At 41.6% G+C, this 27,578-nt stretch overlaps 2 protein-coding genes across 2 annotated transcripts; both read left to right on the top strand.

The window, feature by feature from the left end:
• On the top strand, positions 1,559-3,365 carry LOC109829782. The gene is made up of 5 exons (XM_020396823.1): positions 1,559-1,611; positions 1,704-1,788; positions 1,871-1,969; positions 2,059-2,466; positions 3,268-3,365. The coding sequence occupies exons 1-5, from the start codon at positions 1,559-1,561 to the stop codon at positions 3,328-3,330; spliced, it is 708 nt and encodes a 235-aa protein (XP_020252412.1). The 3' UTR covers positions 3,331-3,365.
• On the top strand, positions 21,799-25,835 carry LOC109847043 (transcription factor VOZ1-like). Its single transcript, XM_020416289.1, has 4 exons — positions 21,799-22,052; positions 22,125-22,316; positions 23,849-24,392; positions 24,758-25,835. The coding sequence occupies exons 1-4, from the start codon at positions 21,879-21,881 to the stop codon at positions 25,357-25,359; spliced, it is 1,512 nt and encodes a 503-aa protein (XP_020271878.1). The 5' UTR covers positions 21,799-21,878; the 3' UTR covers positions 25,360-25,835.

The raw sequence follows: 27,578 nt of genomic DNA, 5'->3' as shown, positions 1-27,578 counted from the left end.
CAACTCCTCCGGCTTGTCAGCAACAAACACGGGAACAGGATCAGGAAGGGAGAATCGTGAGAGCACCGTATAACCCGAGCCGCTGGCAAGGCCAATGGCAACACCCTTCGGGAGGGCCTCATCAGAAAATGTGGCTACAAAACAAGGCCAAAGGATTAGAACTGAATTCACATTTGGAATCAGAAAACTTCTAAGTCCTCCAAGCAGGCGAATTTTAGCAAACGAATCCCACCTGGCGAGACTAAGTCTGCCTGGCCAGTACCGAGTTTGCCTGACAAAGGCAGAACCCACCAGTCAAAGGACAAACCCACCTATTAGGCTAGATCCACCTGAGGACAATTGAATCTGCCTGATAAAAGACAAGACTATCTAACAGGGACTGGATTCGCCAAGCTCAGGTCGAATCCGCCTGAAAAGGGGGAAATTCGCCCAAATCAGGGAAATTGCCAAAAATAGCAAAATCCACAATGTTTTCAAAGTATAGATGACAAAAGGATTACGTAAGAGAGCGCTTGAGAGACTTATTGGTAGACATTCTGGAGGCGACGCACATGGCTCTACGTCAGGTATTTTTATTTATTTATTATATCTGTACATTTCTATAAACTATTAATACGAGCCTAACATTATTTTTTCACATTTCCTACGCAGGCCGCATCGCTGCTACACATGACGGGCCGCCACAGGACACAGGACGAGGAGATGCTCCACCTGATGCGGAGACACTCGTTGATCCTGCCCAGCATGCAGAGATGCCGCCGTCGCCTCCTCAGGCTGCAGATGTATTGGAGGAGCGCCGATATGAGCCATATAGCGCAGCTGTAGAAGCTGCGCCACTACCGCCGGATTCTATTCCGGATCAGCGAGCCCACGACCCGGCCAAGGTGAAGGAGGATTGGGATGCTTATCATGATTTGCGACTTATCGCACAGCAGAGGTATGAACAAGCAAGGCGTAGATGCCTCGAATTGAAAGGTGTGTATAGATTTTTATAGTTTATATGTTAATATTTTAATTTGTATTATCGATATTGATTGATTTATATTTCGCCTGAATTTCATTTTTTCGTAGGTACCGAGCGACCTACTAGGCGCGGCCGCAGTAGTACCAAGCCACAGAACCTCGTCCCAGATATTCGTCGGAGGGCCGTGATCCGATGGGAGAACGGCGTGCCTGTCGGGCCATTTGCTAACTCTTTCAACAATTTCCTCGCCGCTTTAGCCAGGAGACATGATTTCTTCAACATATATTTGACGTGGAAGTCGCAGCGGATTGATGCGCTGGTGGCTTGTTGGCGATATATATGTGTGAGTCATTTATTTTAATTCTCATAATTATTAGTCATTTTATTATTTTGTTTAACACACTGATTTGTATCTCTTTTTTCATTGTATGCTGAAGCGATTTTTCTTTCTTGACGATTACGCTTGTGCCTGGACTTACTGCTTCACGCAAATCAATCTATCGTTCAAGAGGTGGCGGTCAGAGCTGAAGAAAAAATATTTTACTCAAAGAACAGAAGATTGGGAGCGTTACTGGCATCTTGACGAGCGCGCCGATGGGGTTGATTTTTTTGCACTTTGCGATTATTGGGACACGGCCGAAGTTCAGGTATTATTGAAGTATATATCTTCGTTTATTGTTTGAAATTCTATATTATATCTGTTTAACATTCTTTTGCAGGAACAAGCTGAAATAGCAAGGAGGAACCGCAATGCGCCCCGCAGTTACGAGCATCACGGGGGCTCCAGGTCCTTCAGCCAGCATTATCATCAATTGGCGCTTGAGGTATATAATATATTAGCTCTTAGGTTATCAATTTGAGTATAATTTATGTGTTATGAGTTAATGATATATGTGAATAAAATAGGGAAGGGGAGAACTCGGGCATTTTGCAGATCGTATTCTGACTGGTTGGAGTCCAAATTACGCCGATGAAGTGAAGAAAGCGCAGAACCGGGATCTGGCTGTAAGTAGCAGTTAATTTGTATATTTAATTTTTATAACAATGCATTTTAAATGTGTTAGAATTGACCGGGTTGTTTTGGTATATCGTAGGAGAAATTACATGCTAAGGTGCAGGAGCAATTATCACAGACTCAGGTCGATTCTAACACTCCGACCCGATTAAGTAGAGAGGAGGAGGATAGCATCATCGAGACGGTCATTGGACCGAGTAGGAAGAACAGATACAGGTGGAGAGGATCCGAGCATCGGCCGTACGAGTCCAGTAGCACCTACGAGTCTGCAGCTCCACCAGGATGCAGTTCTTCTCAAGACCCGACTATGGAGCAGCGGATGAAAGCGATGGAAGATTGGCAGTCGCGTCGGGAGTCGGAGCTACTCCAGATGGCGGAGGAAGAACGGAGGCGCCGGGAGCAGAGGGAGCTGGAATTCACCCAGTTCATATCGACTCTGCCTTCTGATGCTCAGGAGGCATATAGGAGACGGTTTTTGGCGGATCAGGTAATATATATATATATGTATATTTCTTTTTTAATTAAATGAATTAAATATAAAATTCTTACTTAGTTACGAGTATGCCATGTGACTAAATGATATCACACAAACTGTTACACACAAACTATATCTCTCTCCGAAACACAACTAAAATTATATACTTAATGTTTTTATGTGATGGTGGTGTTGATGGTGCGTGCATGCGTAGCGATGGTTGTATTGGATAGTGAGTTGGTTAGTTAGTTGTTATTTTGTTTTGTTGTGGGGCGTTCGTGTGTAGGGTCGTTGGTTATGTTGTTGGTTGGTGGGTGTTTTCGTCGTGGTGGTGGTGGTGGTGGTGATGATGATGGAGGGGGAGGGGGTGGGGGGTAGGAGTTTGGTTGGTTCGTGGGTGGGGGATTGTTATTGTAGTGGTGGTGGTGTTGTTATTGTTGTGTTGTGGTGTTGCATGTGTTGTATTGTCGTGATCGTTATGTGCGTGCTTGATGTTGGGTTTGGTCGTGGTGGGGGAGGGGGAAGTGTGGGGATTGGGTTGAGCTGGGTACTCGTGCGTGCGTGTGTGCGTGTCGGCGGAGATAGGTACGGGTGCGTGCGTTGTTAAAAACATGTGCGTGCTTGCGTATAATACATAAATATATGCCATGATACTCTCTCTGAATCATATAACATGTAAGAATATGCCATGATACTCTATTATTGCTATACTTGCATGTTATGCCTTGTTGTTTTACAATTTGTTACTTTACTGTAAAATTCAGTTTTTGATGATGTATGTATTGCTCTATAACGTTTTATTTATTTTTTTAGGCTGGGACTTCTCGACAAGGTGGAGTTGGTGATGAGGATGAGGATGATGATGATCGGGACTGAGTTTATTTGTTTTAACATTAAAAACAATGGGTGTGCTGTATAAACATTTCTAATGTTGGGATATTTATTATGTTTTTAGTGAAATAATTGTTATATATACGTGAAATATGTGTTATATGTGCTTGTGTTGGGTAAATTTATTGTACAGGTTATTGTTGTGAAATATATTGTACAGGAATTTCTTATTTTCAAAAAAATTTTTAAAAAATTCAGATAATTTTTAGCGACGGATATTCCGTCGCTAAAAGCTCTTTTAGCGACGGAAAACTGACACGCCAGATGTGCACTAAACAACTTTTAGCAACGGATTTTCCGTCGCCAATAAATATTGGCGACGGAAAATTATATAGCGACGGAAAATCCGTCGCTATATATCCGTCGCCAAAAGTTTATTTTGGCGACGGAAAATCCGTCGCCAAAAAATAATTTTTTGGCGACGGATTTTCCGTCGCTATATATCCGTCGCTATAAATTAGCGACGGATTTGCCGTCGCTAAAGGTATATTTACCTACCCTTACAATAGTGACGGAGTTTTAGCGACGGAATTTCTTTTTTTCCGTCGCTAAAACTTTTAGCGACGGATTTTGGACTTTTAGCGACGGATTTTTCCGTCGCCAATAGTCCCCTTTGCAGTAGTGGTAGTCCGACTTTGGCAAATCTGAAGTTTGAAAATTTTTATCAGAATGTAAATAATGCTTTATAGGACCACAAAAGAAAATAACATTGATGGGTATACCTGCTGCAGACAACTTCCACATAAGTTGCTGAACAAATCTGCATTCACTTTTACCACCTTCTATACTAAGCTTATTAGATGCATAAACACTCCAAGGTATGGAATTATTAATAATAGAAGGCACCATATTGATAGCTTAGAGAAATGAAAGTATTAAACCATGAACAAATCCAGATATTTCAAAGCATCTATGCATCCAGAGTTTGTTCTCTTTATTCTTGTCAAAACCATGCATATGAAAATTTTAAGGATAAATATGTATACTGCTACAAATTTTGTAGACATGTTTCATTGAACATTACAAATGCATGCATATTTCAAATTATTTTCCAAATAAGGTCAACAATATATCTATATGAGCATCACCCAGATCTTACTTAATAAATGTACATGGCAGATGCTAAAGACCCAATAGATTATGTTAAAAACAAATCAAATCAGGAAACTGATTTGATCAAAAGTTCAAGAAACATAAGGTGAAAGCGAATATACGAACTTGAACATGGAGGTAAGAATAATTATTTTTATTATATACAAGTTCAAAAGAGAGTGGAGCCACAATGGAAACCGTTTTTCAATTATTGCAAAGTTACAGTCAAGGCAATTTTACTTATAAAGCTCAGTTATTATGCAATCATGACCTTTTTTTTTTAACATTTCAGACACTTTAATTGCAAAGCATGTTAGCGTGTGACATTACGCTTTAGCAACATAAAATCGAACATCTCGATTCTTAGACCATAAGCCACTCATAGCACGATAATTGCAAGTCAATTGCAATTAGATTTTAATTATCATCAAATAAAATCAATTAAGGCAATTAAACAATTAATTTCAATTAATTGTAATTAACTGTTAAAATTAATTAGCTGTAATTAATTACAAATTAGCATCAATTAAATAAATGTAATAAATGCAATAATTAACTAATCAATAATTAACAGTTAATATTCTTGGATGAACAGTAACAGAAATTTAATTATTATTATTATTTTAACAATACTATTAATTAATAGATAAGCAATTAGCAGAAATATTTTTAATGAACAGTGATAGAAAATTATAATTATTTCGGATTTAATACTTAAGTGCTATAATCTTAATCTTCTAGATTGTTTGACAATTATTTAAACAAAGTTATAGCATGTAGATAAATCCGAATTAAATAAGAATTAAGTCTAAAAATAAATAAAATAAGTTAGAAAAATCAGGCCTGACGGGAAGCAGTCGTGTAATCACTGCCCTAGAAGATTAAGAACCCGCCTATCGCCCTGGCGCAAATGGTTCCCTCTCCTCTAGCGGTAAAAGCCCCCGGAAACGGCCGGCCTCCGTACTCGGGCGAGAGTACGGAGCTTCTGCTCAGACGAAGAAGGTTGCCCGTAAAAGTATAATTATAGATAAGATTGTAACAAAGAAATTTCCCTGAGAACTATCTCTCTTTGTTATTTTCATCTCTCTCTGTTTCTTTCTTTCTATCTTCTTTTCCTTCTTTTCTTTTCTCTTTCTTTCTTTTATTATTTCCGTGAGAGAGAGTGCTAAGGAGAGTAATTGAGCTTAAGATCTTTTTAGGAGAAGATGAGATCGGTTTTATAGGAGGTTAGAGAGAGACTGTGGAAGGTGGTTAGTGGGAGAGAGATTAGAGGGTTAGTTGAGAGAAATAAAAGGTGTGAAGAATTAGTCAATTTGACCTTTACATAGAAAAAATCCAATAGTTTTAGAGATGAAGAGGGTGAAATGTTAGCTACTAAAAGTAGCAAATAAGAATGCACCCTGAAACTAATAAGTAAGATGAATCATACATCCATTTTGGTCAAAATAGCAACACATATTCGCTCGTGGCATAGGGCAAATTAAACTTCACGTCAAAATTTGGACGGAGCTTCCGTAACTTTCTGGGCATGGCACGTATACAAGGATATATCATTATGGAGTTAGGATATACATTTTTTAGGTATTTTGATTAAATTTAGATCAGGTTGCTATCTTGTATTGAAACCTTTTCTCCTCGAAATTTATGTATATTTATAATAATATAATATAAAATCGCAACGCGTCCTCTCTCCATACATTTTCTGATTTGGTTAAAGAAATACATTTTGAGTGATGCCGAGGCTTAATATCAGAAAACTCCCCTTCATTTGGACAATTATCAGCAAACCCCTTTGACTTTCAAAATATAAGAAAACCCACCTTAAATTCAGGGGTTATCGAAAAAGCCCCTTTAACTTTAAGATTTTATCACAGAACCCCCCTAACAGTTTGATCCCTCGTTACCATAAATCTTTAGTGGACAAATATATCATCCGGTATGGATTTTTGGTGGGAGGATTTTTCTATAAGAAATCAGAGTAATGTGTTAAACTAAATTTTATTTTATTTTATCATATGGGTGGCCTTGTTGGGGTTGGGGGGGTGTTACGTTAAAGCCTTACAGTTAAAAGGAGTTTCTGATGAGCCCTAAACTTAAGGGAGTTTTCCGATATTTTATAAGTTAAGGGTGGTTTAGACAGATGAGCAAAAGTAAATATAAGATCACATAATAAACAAAATAAAATCAAGCAGGAAGCAAAAATTGTCAAAACATACATAGCTAACTGTAAACGATATGCGAAAATATTAGGAGAAAGTAGAAACTAGCCCTTCATGTTCCTCCTATCTAGAACCAGGCTCGGATGAATAGTTGATGGAAAATAAATATTTTTTAATTTGTGGTGTGATTATTAGGAGGGAGGTTTATGAGAAGAGAATGTGAAAAGGTTTGATTGAACTAAAGAGATTTAAGTGGCTTTAGTGGAGGGGTTATTAACCTCATCATTTAGTTGTATTTTAATATTAGAATTTAAAGATTTCAATATGGTTATTTGGATGAATTTTGAAGGATGTTTTTGAGAATTTAAAAGTTTTGACACTCAAAATCGGTTTTATAAACAGTAAAGATTATAATTAAGGTTGAATATGTAGTTAGAGATGAGTAAAAATTCTACCGAAACACCCCGTAGAAAGATAACGATCTATGACATTCATGGTAGCTTGAGGGATAATTTAGGAATTGTAACTCTTCTATCTACTGTATTGATCACCTTAATATTATAGAGATGGTCCTTATAAGATTCTAACTGGTTAGAGGGCCGCACAAGACATGCGCACCCGCGACGAACTAATGAACGTTCCACACCGTTAAATAAAACTGGAAAGATAATTCTTACCCAGGATATAAAGATAAATGTCTTTAGAAAGTCAATATAATGGTATTAGCTTATTTTCATTTAGGTACCCCAAAGTTCACACATTATAACTTTAGTGATCGATTTTTTTTGACACTTTAATACCCTAAGTTTCAATGCCATTTAACTTTGATGCTCATTGTTAGTTCTCCAATAACTTTTTTATTAAGAAACCAGGAAAATTATTGAAATGTTTCCCATTAATTTTTAGTGCTTCGACATAGAAAGGAGAATGAGAAACAAATTTCTTTTTTAATTTCACTTTACTCCTACTGGGACAAATGAAGAACAAAGTTAAGCTTATTTTTGGAATGAGTTTAGAAACCTCAACAACAAGGGATATGGAAGTTTTTTAGAGAAGGAATTAATTTTCAATAGATAGTGACGATCATACTCCCTTTAAAAGTACGAGTTCGGGAAAAGCTTTTCATGATCAATATTACTTTTCACTATTTGAATATTTTATTAAAATTTTAATATATCCTAACCATAATTATAACATATCCTAATCACATGTGAACTACCTACGTACAACTCAACGATTTAAAAAAAATAGATTAATAAAATATATGAAATAGCTTCATAGTATTAGTTTATTAAGGTAAAGAACTAACATGCTTAATGTTAGTTCAGGAAAAGCTTTCCAATATGGTTAATATTACCCTTCACTATATTGAATATTTTATTTAAATCATAATCTACCATAATCATGATTATATCCTATCCTAATCTCATGTGAACTACCTCAACTCAACGATTTAAAAAAATTTAATAAAATATATGAAATAGCTTCACAATATTAGTTTGTTAAAGTAAAGAAGTAACATGCTATAGTATATGAAGTATTACAAAATAACCCAAGAAGTTTTAAAAATTACACGAGAGATCCTAAAAAGTTTAAAATTACAGAAAACATCATAGCTATTTCAAAATTACACAAGATATCCTAAAAGGTTACTAGGGATCTTTGGTGGTGATGAGGGGAGTTCGCAATCGAAACTTATATTATCTGAAGAGGAGCACCAAGATTGGCCAGGTTACTTCAACTATTTCAGAGGTGGACATGAGCATGCTTTAGTACTACTGGTTGGGGCACACAGGAAAGAAGTCGCTACAGACGCTGTGCAAGCAGAGACTATTGAAGGGAGCCAAGAGTAAAAAAGTTAAGTTCTGTGAGTACTATGTTCTTACCAAGAAGACGAATGTGAAGTTTGAGACTGCCATTCATAGGACGAGGGATATCCTGGATTACGTGCACACTGATGTTTAGGGTCCCACCAATACTGCATCACTTGATGGTCGACATTGGTTCGTCGCGTTCGTTGATGATTATTCTAAACGTTATTAGGTGTACACCATAACAAAAAAGAGTGAAGTCCTAAATATATTTGTGGAGTGGAAGAAGATGTTAGAACTACAGACTGAGAGAAAGATCAAGATGTTGCGATCTAATAACGGTGGTAGTACACATCAAACCCCTTTTAGCAGCTATGTCGAGAAGATGGCATAAAGAGACACTTCACAGTTAGTCATACACCACAACAGAATAGGGTAGTAGAGAGGTTAAATCGGTTTTTGTTAGAGAAGATCCGATGTTTGTTGGCGCATAGTAGTTTGAAGAAGATCTTTTGGAGTGAGGCACTTTCATATGCGAGCCACCTCATTAACAAGATGTCTTCATCTGCGATTGAGAGGAAGACCCTTATGGAGATGTGATCGGGAGAGCTAGCACATGACTATTGTAGGCATATAAAATTGCTTATAGGTCCCTTAGCTCAGCTCGGCACAAACCGACGAACCAACGAGGCGACGAGTTCGACGAATCGTACGCAAGCGACGGAATGCATCCATACGCGTTCGGAATCAAGCCAAGTGTCAAAGAATCAACGAGTCATCCAACCAAGGGCATACTCGGACAAATCACGATCGAATCAAGATCGGTTTCGGACTCAAACTCAGAAGTGGATTTACTGCCAAATCAGGAATCCGACTTACTGCCAAATCAGGTCAACGAATCAAGTCTGAATCAACCAAATCAAGTCCAGATCAACAACGAAGCACAGAACTGGACAACGAACACAACGGCGTCACACCCGGACAAATCGGCCAAAGCCAAAACCACCCGAGTGGCTCGGCTAAAGCCGAGCCACCAAGGGGTGGCTCGGCCATGGCCGAGCCACCCGCATGGTGCTCGCGGCACCGAGCCACCCTAGGGTGGCTCGGAGGCCGAGCCACCTAGGGTGGCTGCGAGGCCGAGCCACCCATGGGTGCTCGGCCATGGCCGGCCACCCATGGGTGCTCGGCAGCCGAAGCCACCCCATGGGGTGGCCGAGCACCCCATGGTGGCTCGGTTGCCGAGCCACCTATGAGTGGCGGCCACCCATGGGTGGCCATCATCTGACACGTGCACGCGGGCACAGTAAAGGTGCCTATAAATAGGAGAGGGGTTGTCTCATTTGAAAGGGTTGGAAATTTTGGAGAGAGGCGAAGCCCTGCTGGATTGGAAGACTCGGAACTAAAAAAAGATTGAAACTTTGGACTTCGGGACTCACTCCTTCAGATCTGGTGCTCGGCGATCATCAAAGTCAAATAAGGCAGGTGTTCGAGAGGATCAGATTCTCAGATCTAACGCAGGCATACTCCGGATCTAAGCTTGGTCTTAGATCCGAGACTTGGACGATTGTTTCCTTGGTGAAACAATCCTCCCGGCTATTATTCCTTGGTGAAATAATACCCGTCGAACTGCGTAGATCCGACGGATCTAGATCTCGGGTGGTCCACGGCAAAACAACCCCGGCGCAGGCAAAGAACCCACCAAGCGAGCGACGCAAACAGGAGCTCGCGATTCGTTCGACACAAAAGAGAAAAAGTGTAATCTTTGTTTATTTTTATTTGATTTCATTGTAACCGGATCTTATAAAGACCGGATCTTTTGTAATCCAAGATGACAATTATTTCAATGAAGAAAACAGTTTTCCCCGCGAACAATCTGGCGACCACAGTGGGAGCCAACGATCTCGCTGCCGAGATCGTTGCGTCGCAGCCGCGGATTGCGATCCCGGTCGAGGAGGAGGTCGAGTATGAGTTCGACCAAGCCAAGTTCGAGGAGTACGTGTCCTCGTCCGGATCTACCTCCCCCCGCAAGTCCAAGAAGTCCAAGTTCTCCTCCAGGAAAAAAACTCGTTGGTTTGAAGAAGTCGAAGCCACCAACGAAGATCTCGCCCCGTTTGATGCCAAAGTCGCATCGGGTGAGATTCCTCCAGTTTCCAACCAGGTCAGATCTGCTCTGGCCAACCCTTCTGCCGCAGGGGGCGTGGTGACTCTCTCGAAGAGAGCCCGCCAAAGGCAACGTCAACGCCTTGCGAAACGATTCGCAAAGGCCATGGAGTCCGTTGACGGGATCCGCTACAACACGGATCTGAAGAACAAAAGAGGCAAACAGCCTCAACAACAGATGAACGGCACCTCTTCCAAGCCGCCAACAATGGAATGGATCAGTGTCAAACGGAATCGTTCGACGCTGGAAGAACGCATCCGCAAACGCCACGCACTATCAGCGCGGGCACGGGCTCAAGCCGAAGAAGCCCGTAGAAAGTTGCAGAAAGAGGTGGTCAAACCCGCCAAGTCTGGAGACCAAAGTCTGAAGCGGCAATTCAGGCTAAGGAGCAACCTTTGCAGCCTCCAACCAAAGTTCAACCTCCGGCGAACCAAGCTAAGCCGCGGGAGATCATGCAGAATCCTCCCGAAGAAGAAAGCCAGTCTTGGAGCGCCTCGGTCCAATTCCCGATGAGCGAAGCAAAGCTCCGATCCAAGAACGTTTGGGCCCACTAAGAAAGCCCCGAACGAATCAACACGCTGGGGGTCGCCGCAACCCTCAACGTGACAGAGAAATCATGGCACCCAAGCGCACTACTTTGCGCATTGAAGTTCAGGAGCCCGCTGAGAATTCACGCCCAAAAAGGCATGTCTCAAGGCGCGTGACTCTTGAAAGTCCAAGGAAGGCAATTCTCCCTCAGAAGGAAACGTTATCATCTGATGATGATTACGTTATACCTGAGAAATCGTGCCAACACACGATAGGTTGCTCTGACTTTCAAACGGACGAGCTGTACTATCGTGCTGGGGGTACGAACAAAGCCAGAAAGAGAAGTTCTCGAAGGCTAGAAACTCAGTGCCCTTGTTCAAAGCTCATTCGGGCGGTACTGTCTGAGTGCAACTGCATCAAGGTAGTCCCAGAGAGAATCTCAGTCCTGAGAAGTCGTGCCCACACACGATAGGTTACTCCGACTGTCAAAATGACGAGTTGTACTATCGTGCTGGGGGTACGAACAGAACCAGAAAGAGGAGTCCCCGAGAACAGGAAACTCAGTGCCCTTGTTCAAAGCTCATTCGGGCGGTACTGTCTCAATGCAACTGCATCAAGGTAGTCCCCGAGAGAATTTCAGTGTTCGAAAGGCTCGGCACCGAAACGCCAAAACCAAGGCATAGGCGTTTCCGGCAAAGAAGAACGGTGGTTAAAGACGGAGAATTTCCGAGGGTCACCGCCAACATGACCAGCAAAGAGACATCGACACAGATTGATCTCAAATCGTTTCTGGAAGCGTCCCGGCGTGTAACCCGTCTGCAGTCCGGAGCCATCGCACGAGGAACTTATGGTAGGGTTCGGACAAGATTGCCTTCGGAAGATGAAGAATCGGATTCCTGCTCTGCTGTCGCATCGGACAATACAGTGTCCAGCGAAGGACAACCCCGCGAGTCATTTATGATAAGCGCGGAAGAAATGGCCAAGATGCTTGAAGACGCTTTGGCTAAGCAGAAAGAAAGTTTCAAATTCGAGATGGAGATGGCCATGCAGCAGATGAGAGAGATGCATGAGCAGCAAATCCAGGCATTCAGGAACCAGCAAAGTGAATCGAACCGCCGTAACCCGATTGTTCAGGAAAAGGAGCACGCAGAAAGGGATGAAGCTCACAATGCCAATAACCCTCCTGTCAATACAGGGGGTGGTAACGAGGATGCCAACGAAGATACAAGTGAAGACTTGAAGATCAAAGATCTCGAGAGCAAAATCAACACATTGATCTCCGCTCAAGAGACGAAGAAAACAGGCATTCCCTGTCCATACCCAAGAGAGTGGGAATCGATCCCCTATCCGGCGAAGTTTAGTCTGATTAACTTTACGCCGTTTGATGGGAAGGGTTCCCCCACTCAGCATTTGATTTATTTCAAATCGCACCTGGGTATTATTTCCGGCAATGAGCCTCTGATGGTGCGGTCATTCGTCGGCACTCTTCGCGGAGCCGCCTTCGATTGGTACCGCCGCCTCAAGCCAGGAAGCGTGAACAGCTGGGATGACATGGAGACCAAGTTCCTGGCCAACTTCTTCGACGACGACACCGAGATATCTATCGGATCATTGCTCGATGAGAAGCAGAAGGACGGGGAGTTAGTCGACACCTTCGTCAAAAGGTTCCGGAACAAGGCGATGAATTGCCGGGACCCGATCACAGAGGAATTCATCCTCCAAACTTGCCACAACAACCTTGCGTTGGACGTGTTGGAAGCAATGGGAACAGCACCGTCTGACACTTGGAAGGATCTGAAGGTCCGAGGGGAGCAGGCTGAGCGATTCCTTAGAAGGAAGAAGGCCGAGAGGAACCAACCGACGGTTAATCCGCTGGACTCAAATTTCGCCTCTCGTGGTAAGGGCAAAACACCTGCAGCTACTGGTGGTGCTAATCAAGCGTCACAACAGCAATCCCGAAGGCAGCAAAAGACTTCGGGTCCGAGACTCCAAAGAGAGTATTCCTTCAAGGACGAAGACGTTCCAGCCATCTTCGAATCCCTCCTTGAAGGTAACAAGATCAAGCTACCACCTATCACAAATCAGGAGGAAGCTGACAACACTACGGACCCAAAGTACTGTGCATACCACAGGAGGGTCGTTCATCCCACCAAGGATTGCTTTGCTCTCAAGAATAGCATTCAGACCTTGGTTGAAGCCGGCGTCATAACGCTGAGGTAAGCCAATTGAGAATGGCAAAACTCCGACCGGTATAAGAGTATAAACTGCTTCCTAAAACTCCAAAGAGTATACGAGTATAAACTGTTTCTCAATCCTCCGACCGGTATAAGAGGTTAAACTACTCCCTGATACTCCAATAGGTATATGAGTCTAAACTGTTTCCCCACTTTTGACGGGAAGTTCCTGGAGAATATTAAGCTAATATTCTTAAGGATAACCCGGTTAGTTAACTGATAATAATGTCCGAACCAGTTCCGCAGAGGAAACTGGGGGTGGACGATTTATGTAATGGGAAGTTCCCAAAACCACAGCAATGTAATGAATAAGAACTCCCATTCTCACCATGTCTATGCACTCAACACTCTCTCTGTTAGAGTCTGGACGTAAAGTACCCACTTGGTCAAACCTTCTTACAGTTAGGACCACAGTCAAAATCCCCTCTCGATTCCCCCAATGAACGAGAGGTCCACAAATTGAGCGATCAAACCTTCCTACAGTTAGGATTGTCTCAAAACACCCACTTGGTCAAACCTTCTTACAGTTAGGACCACAGTCAAAATCCCCTCTCGATTCCCCCAATGAACGAGAGGTCCACAAATTGAGCGATCAAACCTTCCTACAGTTAGGATTGTCTCAAAACACCCACTTGGTCAAACCTTCTTACAGTTAGGACCACAGTCAAAATCCCCTCTCGATTCTCCCAATGAACGAGAGGTCCACAAATCAAGCGATCAAACCTTCCTACAGTTAGGATCGTCTTAAACCTTCCATTCGGTCAAACCTTTCTACAGTTAGGACCAAAACCAAAATCCCCTCTCGATTCCTCCAATGAACGAGAGGTCCACTTTCAAATCGAGTGATCAAACCTTCCTACAGTTAGGGTCACCTCAAACTCCTGTTTGGCCAAACCTTCCTACAGTTAGGGTCAAAACCATAATTCACTCTCGATAAACGAGAAATTCATCTTTAGTTCGGTAATCAAACCTTCCGACAGTTAGGGTTATCCGAATCTTTTTGATTCTCGGAGTGGAGATCCCACTCTTAGTTTCACCTTTCCGGATTCTGGGGGTGGAGATCCCACCTCGAGTCTCCTTTCCAATTGAAGAGAGAATATAAAATTCTTCTTCTTCATTTTCGGGAGATAGAATATAAAATTCTTCCTCTCCCATTTCGGGTTCGTCTTTGCCCCAAGAGAAGACACCACCTTTTTCAAATCCCAAAATTTGTGCCTCACAGGTACTAGGAAGTTTATCCCGAATCCTAAGCAGGGATAAGTCTGCGCCTAACACGCGCTGCCGGTTTAGTCTTTTTCCGCACAAAAAGACACCAGAGTTCGATTCTGGGGTATTCTATCCTGAAACCTAAGCAAGGATAAGTCTGTGCCTAACCCGCGCTGCCGGTTAGTTCTTAACCGTTGAAAAGAACATCCGTCCACATATTCAACATTGTGGCAGGTTGTTATTAATAACACCAAAATCCATGCCTTACACGCATGGGGAATGTCATCCTGAATCCTAAGAAAGGATATGTCGACACCTAACACGTGTCGCCGGTTTAGTCTTTTACCGATTGAAAAAGACACCAGAATACCAGTCTGGGGTATTTTTATCCCGAAGCCTAAGTAGGGATAAGTCAACGTCTAATACACGTTGCTGGGTAGCCTATTCCCATAACAATGGTAAAGCCTATGTATTCAACATCATAGCACAAAGTCTAAGAGAATTCACTCTCTTAGCACAACGTTACATGCGGAACGGATTTCGTCAATCCGCATGCTAGCCCGACTCAAACGGTAGTCGGTAAAGGCTAATCAAATCCGTTAAAGGCTTGGGGTTAGCCAAAAATCCTAAAGTCAACGCCTAACACGCGTCGCCGGGTAGTCTATTCCCGTGAGAAAGACGAAGTCTACGTATTCGAAGTCGTAGCATCAAGTCTAAGGGAGTTCATTCCTTTAGCACAACGTCACATGCGGAACGGACTTAAGACAATCCGCATGTAAGCCCGATTCAAACGGTAATCGGTAAAAGCATGTCAAATCCGTTGAAGGCTGAGGATTTGCCAAAAATCCTAAGTCAACGTCTGATACACGTTGCTGTTTAGTCTTTTCACAGGAGAAAGACGAAGTCTACGTATTCAATATCGTAGCACTAAAAGGGTTAACTCTTTTAGCGTAACGTCACATGCGGAACAGACTTAAACAATCCGCATGCTAGCCCGACTCAAACGGTAGTCGGTAAAGGCGCATCAAACCCGTTGATGGCTGAGGATTTGCCAAAAATCCTATAAATACGAGAGTCACTGACGCATCAGCTTCTTTAGTTGGTCTCGTGACCTGAGCAACATACGACGTTCAAAACCCTAAGGTCTACGCCGGACAACGCGTAACCTTAGGTCAACGCCAGTCAACGCGTTGCGATCAAAAAGTCAACGTACGACGGTCAAAACCCCAGGGTCAACGCCAGACAACGCGTAACCTTAGGTCAACGCTAGTCAACGCGTTGCGAGCAAAAAAGTCAACGTACGACGGTCAAAACCCCAGGGTCAACGCCAGACAACGCGTAACCTTAGGTCAACGCCAGTCAACGCGTTGCGAGCAAAAAATTCAACGTACGATGTTCAAAACCCTACGGTCAACGCCGGACAACGCGTAACCATAGGTCAACGCCGATCAATGCGTTGCAATCAAACAGTCAACGTACGACATTCGAAACCCTAGGGTCAACGCCGGTCAACGCGTAACCCTAGGTCAACACCGATCAATGCGTTGCAATGAAAGAATCAACACTCCGAAGAGTATATGAGTATAAACTGCTCCTCAATCCTCCAACAGTGCATGAGGTTAAACTGCTTCTTAAATACTCCGAAAAGTATACGAGTATAAACTGCTTCTTAAAACACTCCAATAAGGTATACGAGTATAAACTGCTCCCTAAATTTTGTTGAGAAGTTCCTGGAGAATGTTTTATAAATATTCTTAAGGATAACTCAACAAACACAACGCCGGACAACGCGTTGCAGATAAAGACTCGATGCCAACAATCGATGGTCAGCTAAATCGGGAACCGACTTCAAAGTTCAAAATTCTGACAACGGTCAGACAATAAATGCAGCACCGAAACCCTCTCAAGCATTCGACAAAGCACCGAACAGCCTGGAGGATCGAAGGAATCAAGAACGGAAGTCATTCCAAGGTCTCATTACACCGACTGAAGGTGGGAGGCAATCATATCCAAAGTATTCCAGACTCTTCTATAAAAGAACGAGACTGAAATACTTTGGAGGGGGTATCTGTAGGCATATAAAATTGCTTATAGGTCCCTTAGCACAGTTCGGCATAAACCGACGAACCAACGAGGCGACGAGTTCGACGAATCGTACGCAAGCGACGGAATGCATCCATACGCGTTCGGAATCAAGCCAAGTGTCAAAGAATCAACGAGTCATCCAACCAAGAACAGACTCAGACGAATCACGATCGAATCAAGATCAGTTTCGGACTCAGACTCAGAAGTGGATTTACTGCCAAATCAGGAATCCGACTTACTGCCAAATCAGGTCAACGAATCAAGTCTGAATCAACCAAATCAAGTCCAGATCAACAACGAAGCACAGAACTGGACAACAAACACAACGGCGCCACACCCGGACAAATCGGCCAAAGCCAAAACCACCCGAGTGGCTCGGCTAAAGCCGAGCCACCAAGGGGTGGCTCGGCCATGGCCGAGCCACCCCATGGTGGCTCGGCCATGGCCGAGCCACCCCATGGGGTGGCCGAGCCACCCCATGGTGGCTCGGTTGCCGAGCCACCTATGGGTGGCCGGCCACCCATGGGTGGCCATCCTCTGACACGTGCACGCGGGCACAGTAAAGGTGGCCTATAAATAGGAGAGGGGGTTGTTCATTTGAAAGAGTTGGAAATTTTGGAGAGAGGCGAAGCCCTGCTGGATTGGAGACTCGGAACTAAAAAAAGATTGAAACTTTGGGACTTCGGGGACTCACTCCTTCAGATCTGGTGCTCGGCGATCATCAAAGTCAAATAAGGCAGGTGTTCGAGAGGATCAGATCTCAGATCTACGCAGGCATACTCCGGATCTAAGCTTGGTCTTAGATCCCGAGACTTGGACGATTGTTTCCTTGGTGAAACAATCCTCCCCGGCTATTATTTCCTTGGTGAAATAATACCCGTCGTACTGCGTAGATCCGACCGGATCTAGATCTCGCGGTGGTCCACGGCAAACAACCCCGGCGCAGGCAAAGAACCCACCAAGCGAGCGACCGCAAAACAGGAGCTCGCGATTCGTTCGACACAAAAGGAGAAAAGTTGTAATCTTTGTTTATTTTTATTTGATTTTCATTGTAACCGGATCTTATAAAAAGACCGGATCTTTTGTAACTAAAAAAGTTGTAACTCAAGATGACAATGGAATCAATAACAAAGAAAGACACGATTTTTCCCGCGAACAACTATGACCAGCTCAAGGTATTTGGGTGTCCTGCATACTATCATGTTAAGACTGATAAGTTGGAACCTCGAGCTAGGAAGACCATATTTGTAAGATTTAAGCGTGGTGTCAAGGGATACAAGCTATGGGATCCGGTTGATAGGAAGATTGAACTGGGTAAAGACGTCATGTTCGATGAGCCTTCTATCTTAAAGCTTCCCAACTCTTATCAGATGGAAAGCGACCCGACGGATGAGATATCGTAGGTGGTGGAGATCGATGCAGCTTCATATTGTCCAGATGGTACAGTATCCATTAGAGTATCAACTGAGATGACGCTAGGTGAGCACGGCGACGACGAGGAGGATATGGGTACAGATGTGCAGAATCAGGGACCGATGACTCAGGTTCAGGATTCTATTACGATTCGGAGATAGAGGAGAGACATACAGATGCCAACATAGTATACCGGCACAGTAGTTGCATATGCACTTCTAGTGGAGAGTATCGATGAGTTGATGCCTACTACATTCAGAGAGGCCAAACAGTGTTCGGAGACTGATTGGTGGCAGGTAGCTATGCAGGAGGAGATGGAGTCTCTTCACAAGAACGATACATGGGAGCCTATTGAACTCCCAAAGGGGCGGAAGGTGATTGGTTGCAAGTGGGTATACACGAAGAAGGAGAGCATTAAAGGCACTCCAGTGAGGTTCAAAGCTAGGTTGGTTGCGAAGGGCTATGTACAGGAGGAATATATTGATTATAATGAGGTTTTCTCTCAAGTGGTAAAGCATTCTTCGATTTGGATTTTACTAGCTTTGGTGCACAGTATGGATAGGAGTTAGATTAGTTGGATGTGAAGACGATATTTATTCATGGTGATCTTGATGAAGAAATATATATGACTCAGTCATTGTGATTCCGAGCTGCAGGGAAGGATAAGTTGGTTTGTAGGTTGAAGAAATCGCTATACGGTTTGAAGCAGTCTCCTCGACAGTGGTATAGGCGATCGGATGGATTTATGATCAGTCATTCATACACTCAGAGCTAGTTTGATCCTTGCGTGTATTTTCGTAAGTTGAAAGGAGGTGCATATATTTATTTATTGCTTTATATCGATGACATGTTGGTTGTCTCTATTTCTAGGTCTGCTATAGATGAGTTGAAGGCACAACTTTCAAAGGAGTTGAGATGAAAGATTTGGGTGAGGCTAAGCACATTTTAGGGATGGAGATCGGTAGAGACAAAGAGAATGGTATAATTTGTTTGACACAGGTGGTTTATTTGAAGAAAGTTTTACAGTGATTTCATATTAGCATGGATACGAACCCAATTAATGTACCTTTGGGAGCCCATTTGAAGTTTTCAGCTAACCTTTCACTGAAGACAGTTGAAGACAGAGAGTTGATGTCGAAGACTCCATATGCGAGCGTAGTTGGGAGCTTGATGTATGTGATGGTATGTACGAGGCTGAATTTGTCACAGGCGGTGAGCATAGTTTCAAGATACATGCACAATCCATGAGTGGATCATTGGGACGCTGTGAGATAAATTTTGAGGTACATTCATGGTACCCTCAATTTTGGTTTAGTTTTTGAGCAGGACACTAGAGGTGGGTAGTTGTGCATTGGCTATGTTGATTCGGATTATGTCAGGAATTTGGATAAGTGCCGGTCTACGACGGGGTATGTGTTCACTTTGACCCATACGCCGGTGTGTTAGAGATGCACCTTATAGTCTACGATGACTTTATCGATGACGGAGGCAGAGTATATGTAGAGGTTGTGAAGGAGACTATTTGGCTTCGAGGACTTTTGGAGGAACTTGGTATATTGCACCGGTCCGTCACTATTCATTGTGATAGCATGAGTGCTATCTATTTGACGAAGAATCACGTTTTCATGTGAGGACAAAAGCATATTGATATTCGTTATCACTTTGTTCGAGATGTTCTTGAAGATGACGATGTAGAAATTGTGAAGGTCCACACGAAGGATAATCCGGCGGATATGCTCACAAAGGTGGTTTCGAGCAATAAGTTTGATCATTGTCAAAACTTGTTACACATTCGTGATTGTTGAGCGTTGATGGCTATTTGGATGAACTACGAGCGGCTTGATCCCTTGGAAGAGGGGGTACGTAGGCAGTTAATTTGATGCAGCCGGTTTGATATGTTGATACCGACATTTGGAGATTGTTTGCATTCTCATTCGGATTTCCGACTTGTTATGGATTGAGTCCGTTGTCGTAGATTTATTCTACTTCATCCTAGACGCAACGAGTGGGACACATTTTGGTTGGTATTGGTCTTGATTCCGTTTTGAAAAAATTTCGTCGAGTTAGAGAATTGTGGATAACTCAGGAAATCATTGTGGAGAACTTAGAAAATCTAGTTTTTTTGTCATAAGTTGATTCATGCTTTTTTGTCATAAGTTGATTCATGCACAGGCATAAGTTGACTTATGGTAAGTCGATTTATGTCTGTGCACGAGTCGACTTACGTTCTGTTCTCCAGTTGTTGTTTTGCGCTCGGTCAAGTCGACTTATGGTAAGTCGACTTGTTCCCACTGTTAAGTTGACTTACGATGGTTTTCAGGACTGTTTTGATTTCCTGTTTGGTTTGGGTTTCTGTTTTGATATAAATAGGAACATGATTTTCTAGGGTTAAGAATCAGAGATTTAAGATTGTACTGAGCATATTGAGAGAGAGAACTTGTGAGCAAGTTGAGAGATTTGTTTTAGGGTTTATTTGAGTGATTTTGTGAGATTGTAACCCTTTGTACTCTTCTTGATTTAGTGGAATCTCTCCATCCTCTCCCCGTGGACGTAGGTAAATTGTCGAATCATGTATATCTCTGTGTTTGGTTTGATTTGTCATATTTTGGATTGGATTGTGCTCGTGTTTGGTTTGGTTTTCTTCTCCCGTGCTTTACAGACTCGTTCGGTGTGTGAGCATGCTTCCGCATAGGCGCGCAACATAAAGAGCTATATTGTGGGTTTGGGGATTTTACTATTGAAGAACAATGGAAAATTGCGTTGCGGGTTGCGAATATAAAATCAACTATAGACCGGGTGGGTAGGAGTTTAGATGTTAGTGTTTAACGAGAAAGAGGTATAATAGGAAGTTCACATATTTCTGTTAGATTTAACTGAGCTTAACTCTCATTAATAAGTAAAGGGATGTTTTGGTAATGAAAATGATTATCTAAGGGAGGTTTTCGCTAGGGGTGGAAAGGAACTAAATTCGAATCAAATACCCCACTATTCGTATTCGTACTCGGTTCCTATTTTGGAATTTTCGAATACATATTCGAACCCAAAACGAATAGAAACCAGTGTTCGAATTCAATTCGAATAGTTTTTGAATGTTAAAAAACTATTCATGAATATTCGTTAATACTGTCTAGGTAATCTTTACAAATTATTCAATCCGTATTTTTTAGATATTCACAAATATTTGTTATCCAAGTATTGCAATGGAGACAATCATGATATACTTGATGAATATGCAACCTGGTGATACATAATATCCATTAATAAAAATTCAAAATTCTATTTATCCACATTTACAAGCAACAAAATGAAAATTCAAGGTTTACACTGTACAAACAAATAGTTTATTAAATAAACGAATCAAATATACTTATGGTTAAATTTTATTCGTTTATGAACAAAATAATAATAACTATTCAATTACACTATTAAACGAACCATCAAATCGAAAATGGCCAAATACTTAGGCTAATAAATACAGAACTATTTGTTAAGTATTTAGTTCGTTTCCACCGCTAGCATTGGCACAGAGTTTGGGGGGAGGTTTTTTTTTTTTTTTTTTTTTTTTTTTTTTTTTTTTTTTTTTTTTGGGGGGGGTTTTTTTTTTTTTTTTTTTTTTTTTTTTTTTTTTTTTTTTTTAGAGAAAGGATGGATTACCAAAATAGTAATCCAGCCAGCTAAATTAGGTTTGGGGGGAGGTCTTGGCCATTAAAGATCATGTGAGGGGTTTATATGCAATTTCCCTCAAAAGGATCAACCCAAAATTACCCCATAAACTTCTTTCTCCTCTTTCCCAAATTCTCTCTCCGAGGGTCTTTCTTCTTCCTTCCCGCGATCGATCTCAAGAATGGTGAGAGGATCAAACAACCAACAGTTCAAAGATAAGGCCAAGAATCGCGTCGCCGATCTCGAGGGGATGTTCACCGATCTCCAGTCCGCTCGCCTCGAGGAGCAAGTTCATCAGTTGCTGCGAGAGTGGAAGGCAGAGCTATGCGAGGCCTCTCCCGGCAATTCTCTAATCGTAAGGATCTAGATCGAGAATTAACGATTAAAGTTTGTTTTTTAGGGTTTTGGATTGAGTTATGTTTGATAGGGGGATTGTAAGGGAGATTCGGATCTCTCGTCGGAGATATGGAGGTTGCTGCACATTGGAGAGGAGGAGGATGACGCGACCAGTAAGTTGGAGGAGATTGTGGCGGTCAATTCGAAGGCTGAGCCGGCCGAATCGGGGCATGAGAATGGGTTGGGGGGATTTCAAGGGGAAGAAGTTACTGTTTTTGAGCAGGTATAACGTTTTCTGACAGAAAATTTGAAATTACTATGATCAATTTGCTTTTTCGATTGTGTTTTACTTGTTATCAGAGTTTATATTGGCTATGTGCAAACTAAGTTGAGTAACTGGGGCAAGATGTGCATGGTATTTATTAACTTGGGAAAATGGATACAGGTGACGCATGGGTTTTAGGCTGAGTGCTTAGATGGACCCTAACGAAACATGTGTGTGCACATACACACAAATGCACATGCACAGCTGGGCTGGGAAAAAGTAGACACAGGCTGATAGCTCTCTGAAACCGACAAAAACATTAAGTTAGCACCTAGAAGTGATAGTTTAGAAGTCTCCGTATATTTAACTTGATTGACGCGTTATCTTAGAAGCAGTTGTGTGTTTGTATGTAACATGTTGTTGAGAGTATCTCCCAGAAAGTGAGTATTGAAGTTTTATGGGGTAAATGATCTGTTTGATCATCAAACGAAAGGGCGACAGTCTCAACAGAAATATAGTGTCGATTTAAAGAAGTTAATCAGTCTAGAGGTGCCACCCAAACTTATTGTGTTGTTTGTGCAGAGGGAAAATTATAAGGAATTTAAGGTTATATAAGAAAGATTTTCATCCACTGCGGTAAAAGTACAAGTCTGCAGTGTGTGAGCAAGTCTGCTTGCATCAGCGATTTAGCTGCTAGACTCCCCAGTTCATGAGGTCCTTGTGTACTGGCTGTCTTGTGACGTCTTAAGCATTTCAAATCATTTCTCTAACTTAGTAATGTATATTTCTTTTCAAAAAAAAAAAAGAATTGTATTTGAAATACGCCCTTCTTTTCATGGGGTTGTTGATGAAGGCAAATGAATAAATACAAAGGATGATTGCATGATAAATATAGTCGGAAAGAGGTCATGTGACTACTATGATCTATTAGAAGACCTACAGAGAGGGTTATCTTTTTTGATACTTGCATCTAAATGTCAAGTAGGTTTTGTATTGTATTTTGCAGCTTGGGTGTGTCACTGCAAACTGTTGTTTTAGCATACTTGTGGATCTTGGGCTTCCCACGTTTAAGCCATCTATAGTTTTTTTTTTGTTTCTTTTTTCTTCATCGATGAATTCTTCATATGCCATTTGACCAATTGCTTCTATTGATAATGTTACTGCTCAAATCTTTTTACTATTTATGCTGTTGTCTGACCTTGGTCAATTTAACTATTGATGGTTACTTGCAATTCATTCTGACATAAAATGATTGGTCACATTTGAAAAGAAAAGAAGACACAGTTATCTTTTTTGCAAATATATCAATTTTTATTTTCTAGCTCATATAGCTTTTATATGACTTATTATACAATGAGTTTCTAGAAATGCATGTCGTCAGTATGGTTTTGACTGTTTGTTTTTCGTGAATGAGTTCAAAGTTCTGCCTTCTATTAAAATAGAACTGCCATCATCCATTACAAAAGCTGACATTGTATCTTGTTTCCTCTGCATGTACATACTGGTGATCTTAAGCTTGTAATTTGTTCATGCCACTTCCATTCGTGCAGGAACATTTTGTTAATCAGGAACTATCAAAACACGGGTTCCTGAATATTGACGAGTACAAAAGCACCCCTCCTACAGGATCCCACCATGCTGTCAGTAGTTGTTCAGAAAAGACTAATGGTTTGAGTTACGAGCAGTTTAATCTGCATGAGGAAGTGCAACGTAGCCATTATATCAATAATTTCGAGGGAACTTTACAGAATGGTGGAAATATTCCCCATCATCAGGAATTGTCTCACATCTCAGAATGGCTCCCAGCAATATCCCCTCCAGCTTCTGCTTTCTTGAACCCGAAATGTGCACTCTGGGACTGCCCAAGACCTGCAGAAGGAAAACGATGGTGTCAAGACTATTGCTGCAGCGGTCATGCTTCTCTGGCATTGAGTGAGGGTCTTCCTGGTATGAACCCTGTGCTAAGGCCTGGAGGAATTGATCTGAAAGACGGTCCACTTTTTGCCGCTCTTGCTGCGAAAACACAGGGAAAGATTGTTGGTATCCCAGAATGTGAAGGGGCTGCAACTACGAAGTCTCCATGGAATGCCCCAGGTATCCATATTGCTATTTTTTACATTTAATAATTCTTTTATTGGGTTCACATTGTTTCCTGTCATGTGGTTATGAAGTTGGGCAACTTTCACCAAATAAACCCTGAACTTCGTAAATAAGACTAAAATTCCCTGAACTATTAAAAATTGTTGGTTACAACATTAAATAGGTTGAGTATGAAATCTAAGTACCGTTTTGTGTTTACTTTTTACCCATTCTTCCTGAAAAGGGTAATGTAGAAGTCAAAAAGTAACTACCATGCTATGGTATTTGAGTGGGTTTCAGGAGGGTTTTCTATGATTTATAAAGTTTCAAGAGGGTTTGCTGAATCTATAACAGAAGATTGTTCCCTGATTTTTCTGCAGAGCTTTTCGATCTGTCTTTTCTCGAGGGTGAATTGCTAAGAGAATGGCTCTTCTTTGATAAGCCTAGGAGAGCATTCGAAAGTGGGAGCCGGAAACAAAGGTCACTGCCAGATTACAATGGGCGTGGTTGGCATGAGTCTAGGAAGCAAGTAATGAAGGAGTTTGGAGGACTAAAGAGGTCCTATTATATGGATCCACAACCACTGAACAACTGCGAATGGCATCTCTTTGAGTATGAGATCAACAGCTGTGATGTCTGTGCTTTGTACAGATTAGAACTAAAGTTTGTTGACTCAAAAAAGAGCTCAAAGGCAAAGGTAGCAAGTGATTCTCTTGTAGATCTTCAGCGTCAAATGGGGCGGCTTAATGCAGAGAATGCTAAAGATAACAGGCGATATTCAAAAGGAAGGACAAAGGCTAACCAGAAGGTTGTTAGTGAAAATTTTTATTCAGCTGCCGACTTAGCTAATCAGAAGGTCAATGATCTCCATTTTTATGAAAGTTCTGATCAAATGGGGTATATTAACGGGAACCCTGTTTATGGACCAAGTCTTCCTTATGGTTTCTCAATCGAGGACTTAAAACAGTACTATGGAACATAGGCATACAGGCACAAGATTATGATCATGAGAAGATGGGTTACAGACTTTGGTTCGCTCTTCACAAAAACCGAGCGTGGTATATTTGTCAGTAACCAAATTTTAGTTTTTGGCCCTTCCACATTCTGCAGCAACCTCTAAAATTTGAGAATGTATAGCGACAACTCCTTCCTGCGTACATAGTTCACTAGATGAAGCAGTTATATGGCCTCACCACAATGTGAATGTATAGTGACAACTCCTTCCTGCGTATATAGTTCGCTAGATGAAGCAGTTATATGGCCTCACCACAATGTGCATGTAAACTGCACATGTGGGCTCAGTTTAATTTTGGGCACGATATATGCTTTAACTATGTTAATAACATCATTGTGTACATACAGGTTTTTTTGACTTGAAACTGAATCTGAGAGCATTTTCTCGATGCATCTAATATGTAAGCGGTAGTGACATCTAAATTTACAAAAGTCTTTTGAGTACTTTATTCTTGAAGCTTGTCGATTGTGTTCTCTAGGTGTTTTGTTCGCCATGGTCCTGTCTTGATTGGTTCTTGAGGTGAGGTTGACTTGTACGACCATTTTCATCCGCTTCCTATTTATTTGCTCTCTTTGGTAGTGCCAGGAGCGTGATGATGATCTCCGTCTTCTGGAGGACTGGTGAATGTTTCTCTCTAACAACTAGTTTTGTTCAATATCGATATTATCTACCCGCTTCATTTCAGCTCTGCACTGGTTGAAGGGTTAATTGCTCACAGATCTCTTGGAGTATGGTTGTGAGTCTGGCTGTGTGCATGTGCCGTGCTTGCATCCGTGTGTGTGGCTGTTGCAGGTGGCTGTTGTTTGTCAGACAGTACGCGCGCCCGCACGCATCCTGAGAACCTCACTGCTCCGTTCTTCTAGTGAAACTACGCTGCTCTGTTTCAAGAGTGCGAGCAGGATGGGATCGTCAGGCTACTGATAAGTTCTTCAGTTTCCGATCACGCTTTTTTGTGCACTTGGGCATGCGTGAAGCGAGAAACATTATGGATCCAATGGAGGTTTATAAATAATTTCTTCTGCAGCAGTTACACAAACATAAATGTCCTGGTTTCTAAACATCAAAGCGACTATGGTTAATTGGGAAATATTTAAAACAACACTGGGAAATAAAAAAAGGCCTCTTGCAATGTAGGAGCATTGGCGTGAAAAGGGAAAAAAAATGCAAGAACAACATGAATCCTATCGGAGCAGTTCTTATAAGGGTCGGCTGGTCTACCCTGTTGATAAAATATCCAGTTTCCTAACCCACCCTCGCACCATGTGAATGGTATCGACTATCCCCTTCTATTCAGTGTGTGTTCTGATAGAATCTTTACTTTGCCAAGAACTATATATTTTATGCAAGACAACGAGTTTTTTATTTTTTTTGAAATCTTTGGATTGTAGCGTTAACAGTGCCCTAGAAGTAGGAAAATTTCAAAACATACTTTTTTTGAAAATTTATTATTGGCAAAATTGGCCGTTTTTCGCTTTAATGGCAAACAACGGTTAATTTTACAAAATAGAGACTTTAAAAAAACACAGGACTAGACTAGTCCCGCATAATTAAGGGTTAATTTGAAATCAGATTAACCCTTTTTGGCGTACGCTAATTAGCCCTTAATTAGTGACCATTAATTATATGGAACTAGTAGTTTCGTATTTTTTGAAAGTATCTATTTTATACAAAATCGACCGCTTTTTAGTTAGCAGTAATGACATGTCTAAAAAGTGATTGATTTTGCTAATTATTTAAAAAAGTCGATCCTTGCTAATAAAACTTTGAAAATGTTTTTTTTTTAATCTCCCTAGAATTTGATCAATTCTCACACTTTCTTCAAAAGGATCATGAAGCTTAGTATGAGCTCGATGCCATTAAAATATTTGAAAAAAGATATCAAGGAACAGAGGGGGCTGGGGGGGGGGGGGGGGGGGTTGAGATATTATCAAAAAATAAACTTTCTTCACGTTTCAAGTTCTTATCCACTGATGTTTGTTCGGAAGTCTAAGTTCCACAAAAAAGAAAGAAAAAGAAAAAAGTTTATACCCAATGTTTCAAGGAATCCTCTCATCTATACGACTTCGACAAAAGAACACCCTCATTTATCATAGATCTGTACAAGAAAAGTTGATATAAGATACTTAAAAAAAACAAACAAAAGGTAATTATAATTACTATTTTTTGATCTAATATGAACAGATGAT

This window comes from Asparagus officinalis, chromosome 1 (genome assembly GCF_001876935.1).
Source record: "Asparagus officinalis chromosome 1, Aspof.V1, whole genome shotgun sequence".
NCBI classification, from domain to species: Eukaryota; Viridiplantae; Streptophyta; class Magnoliopsida; order Asparagales; family Asparagaceae; genus Asparagus; species Asparagus officinalis.
The sequence above is the reverse complement of the archived record's forward strand: the minus strand, read 5'-3'. Positions and strand labels throughout refer to the sequence as shown.

Bases quoted from the DNA above. Each gene is read 5' to 3' on its own strand.
- LOC109847043 (XM_020416289.1), top strand. From the start codon at position 21,879: ATGGTGAGAGGATCAAACAACCAACAGTTCAAAGATAAGGCCAAGAAT. The intron at 22,053-22,124 runs GTAAGGATCTAG...TATGTTTGATAG, and splicing joins CTCCCGGCAATTCTCTAATC to GGGGATTGTAAGGGAGATTC. The intron at 22,317-23,848 runs GTATAACGTTTT...CCATTCGTGCAG, and splicing joins AAGTTACTGTTTTTGAGCAG to GAACATTTTGTTAATCAGGA.
- LOC109829782 (XM_020396823.1), top strand. From the start codon at position 1,559: ATGGGGTTGATTTTTTTGCACTTTGCGATTATTGGGACACGGCCGAAG. The intron at 1,970-2,058 runs GTAAGTAGCAGT...GGTATATCGTAG, and splicing joins CGCAGAACCGGGATCTGGCT to GAGAAATTACATGCTAAGGT. The intron at 2,467-3,267 runs GTAATATATATA...TTATTTTTTTAG, and splicing joins GACGGTTTTTGGCGGATCAG to GCTGGGACTTCTCGACAAGG.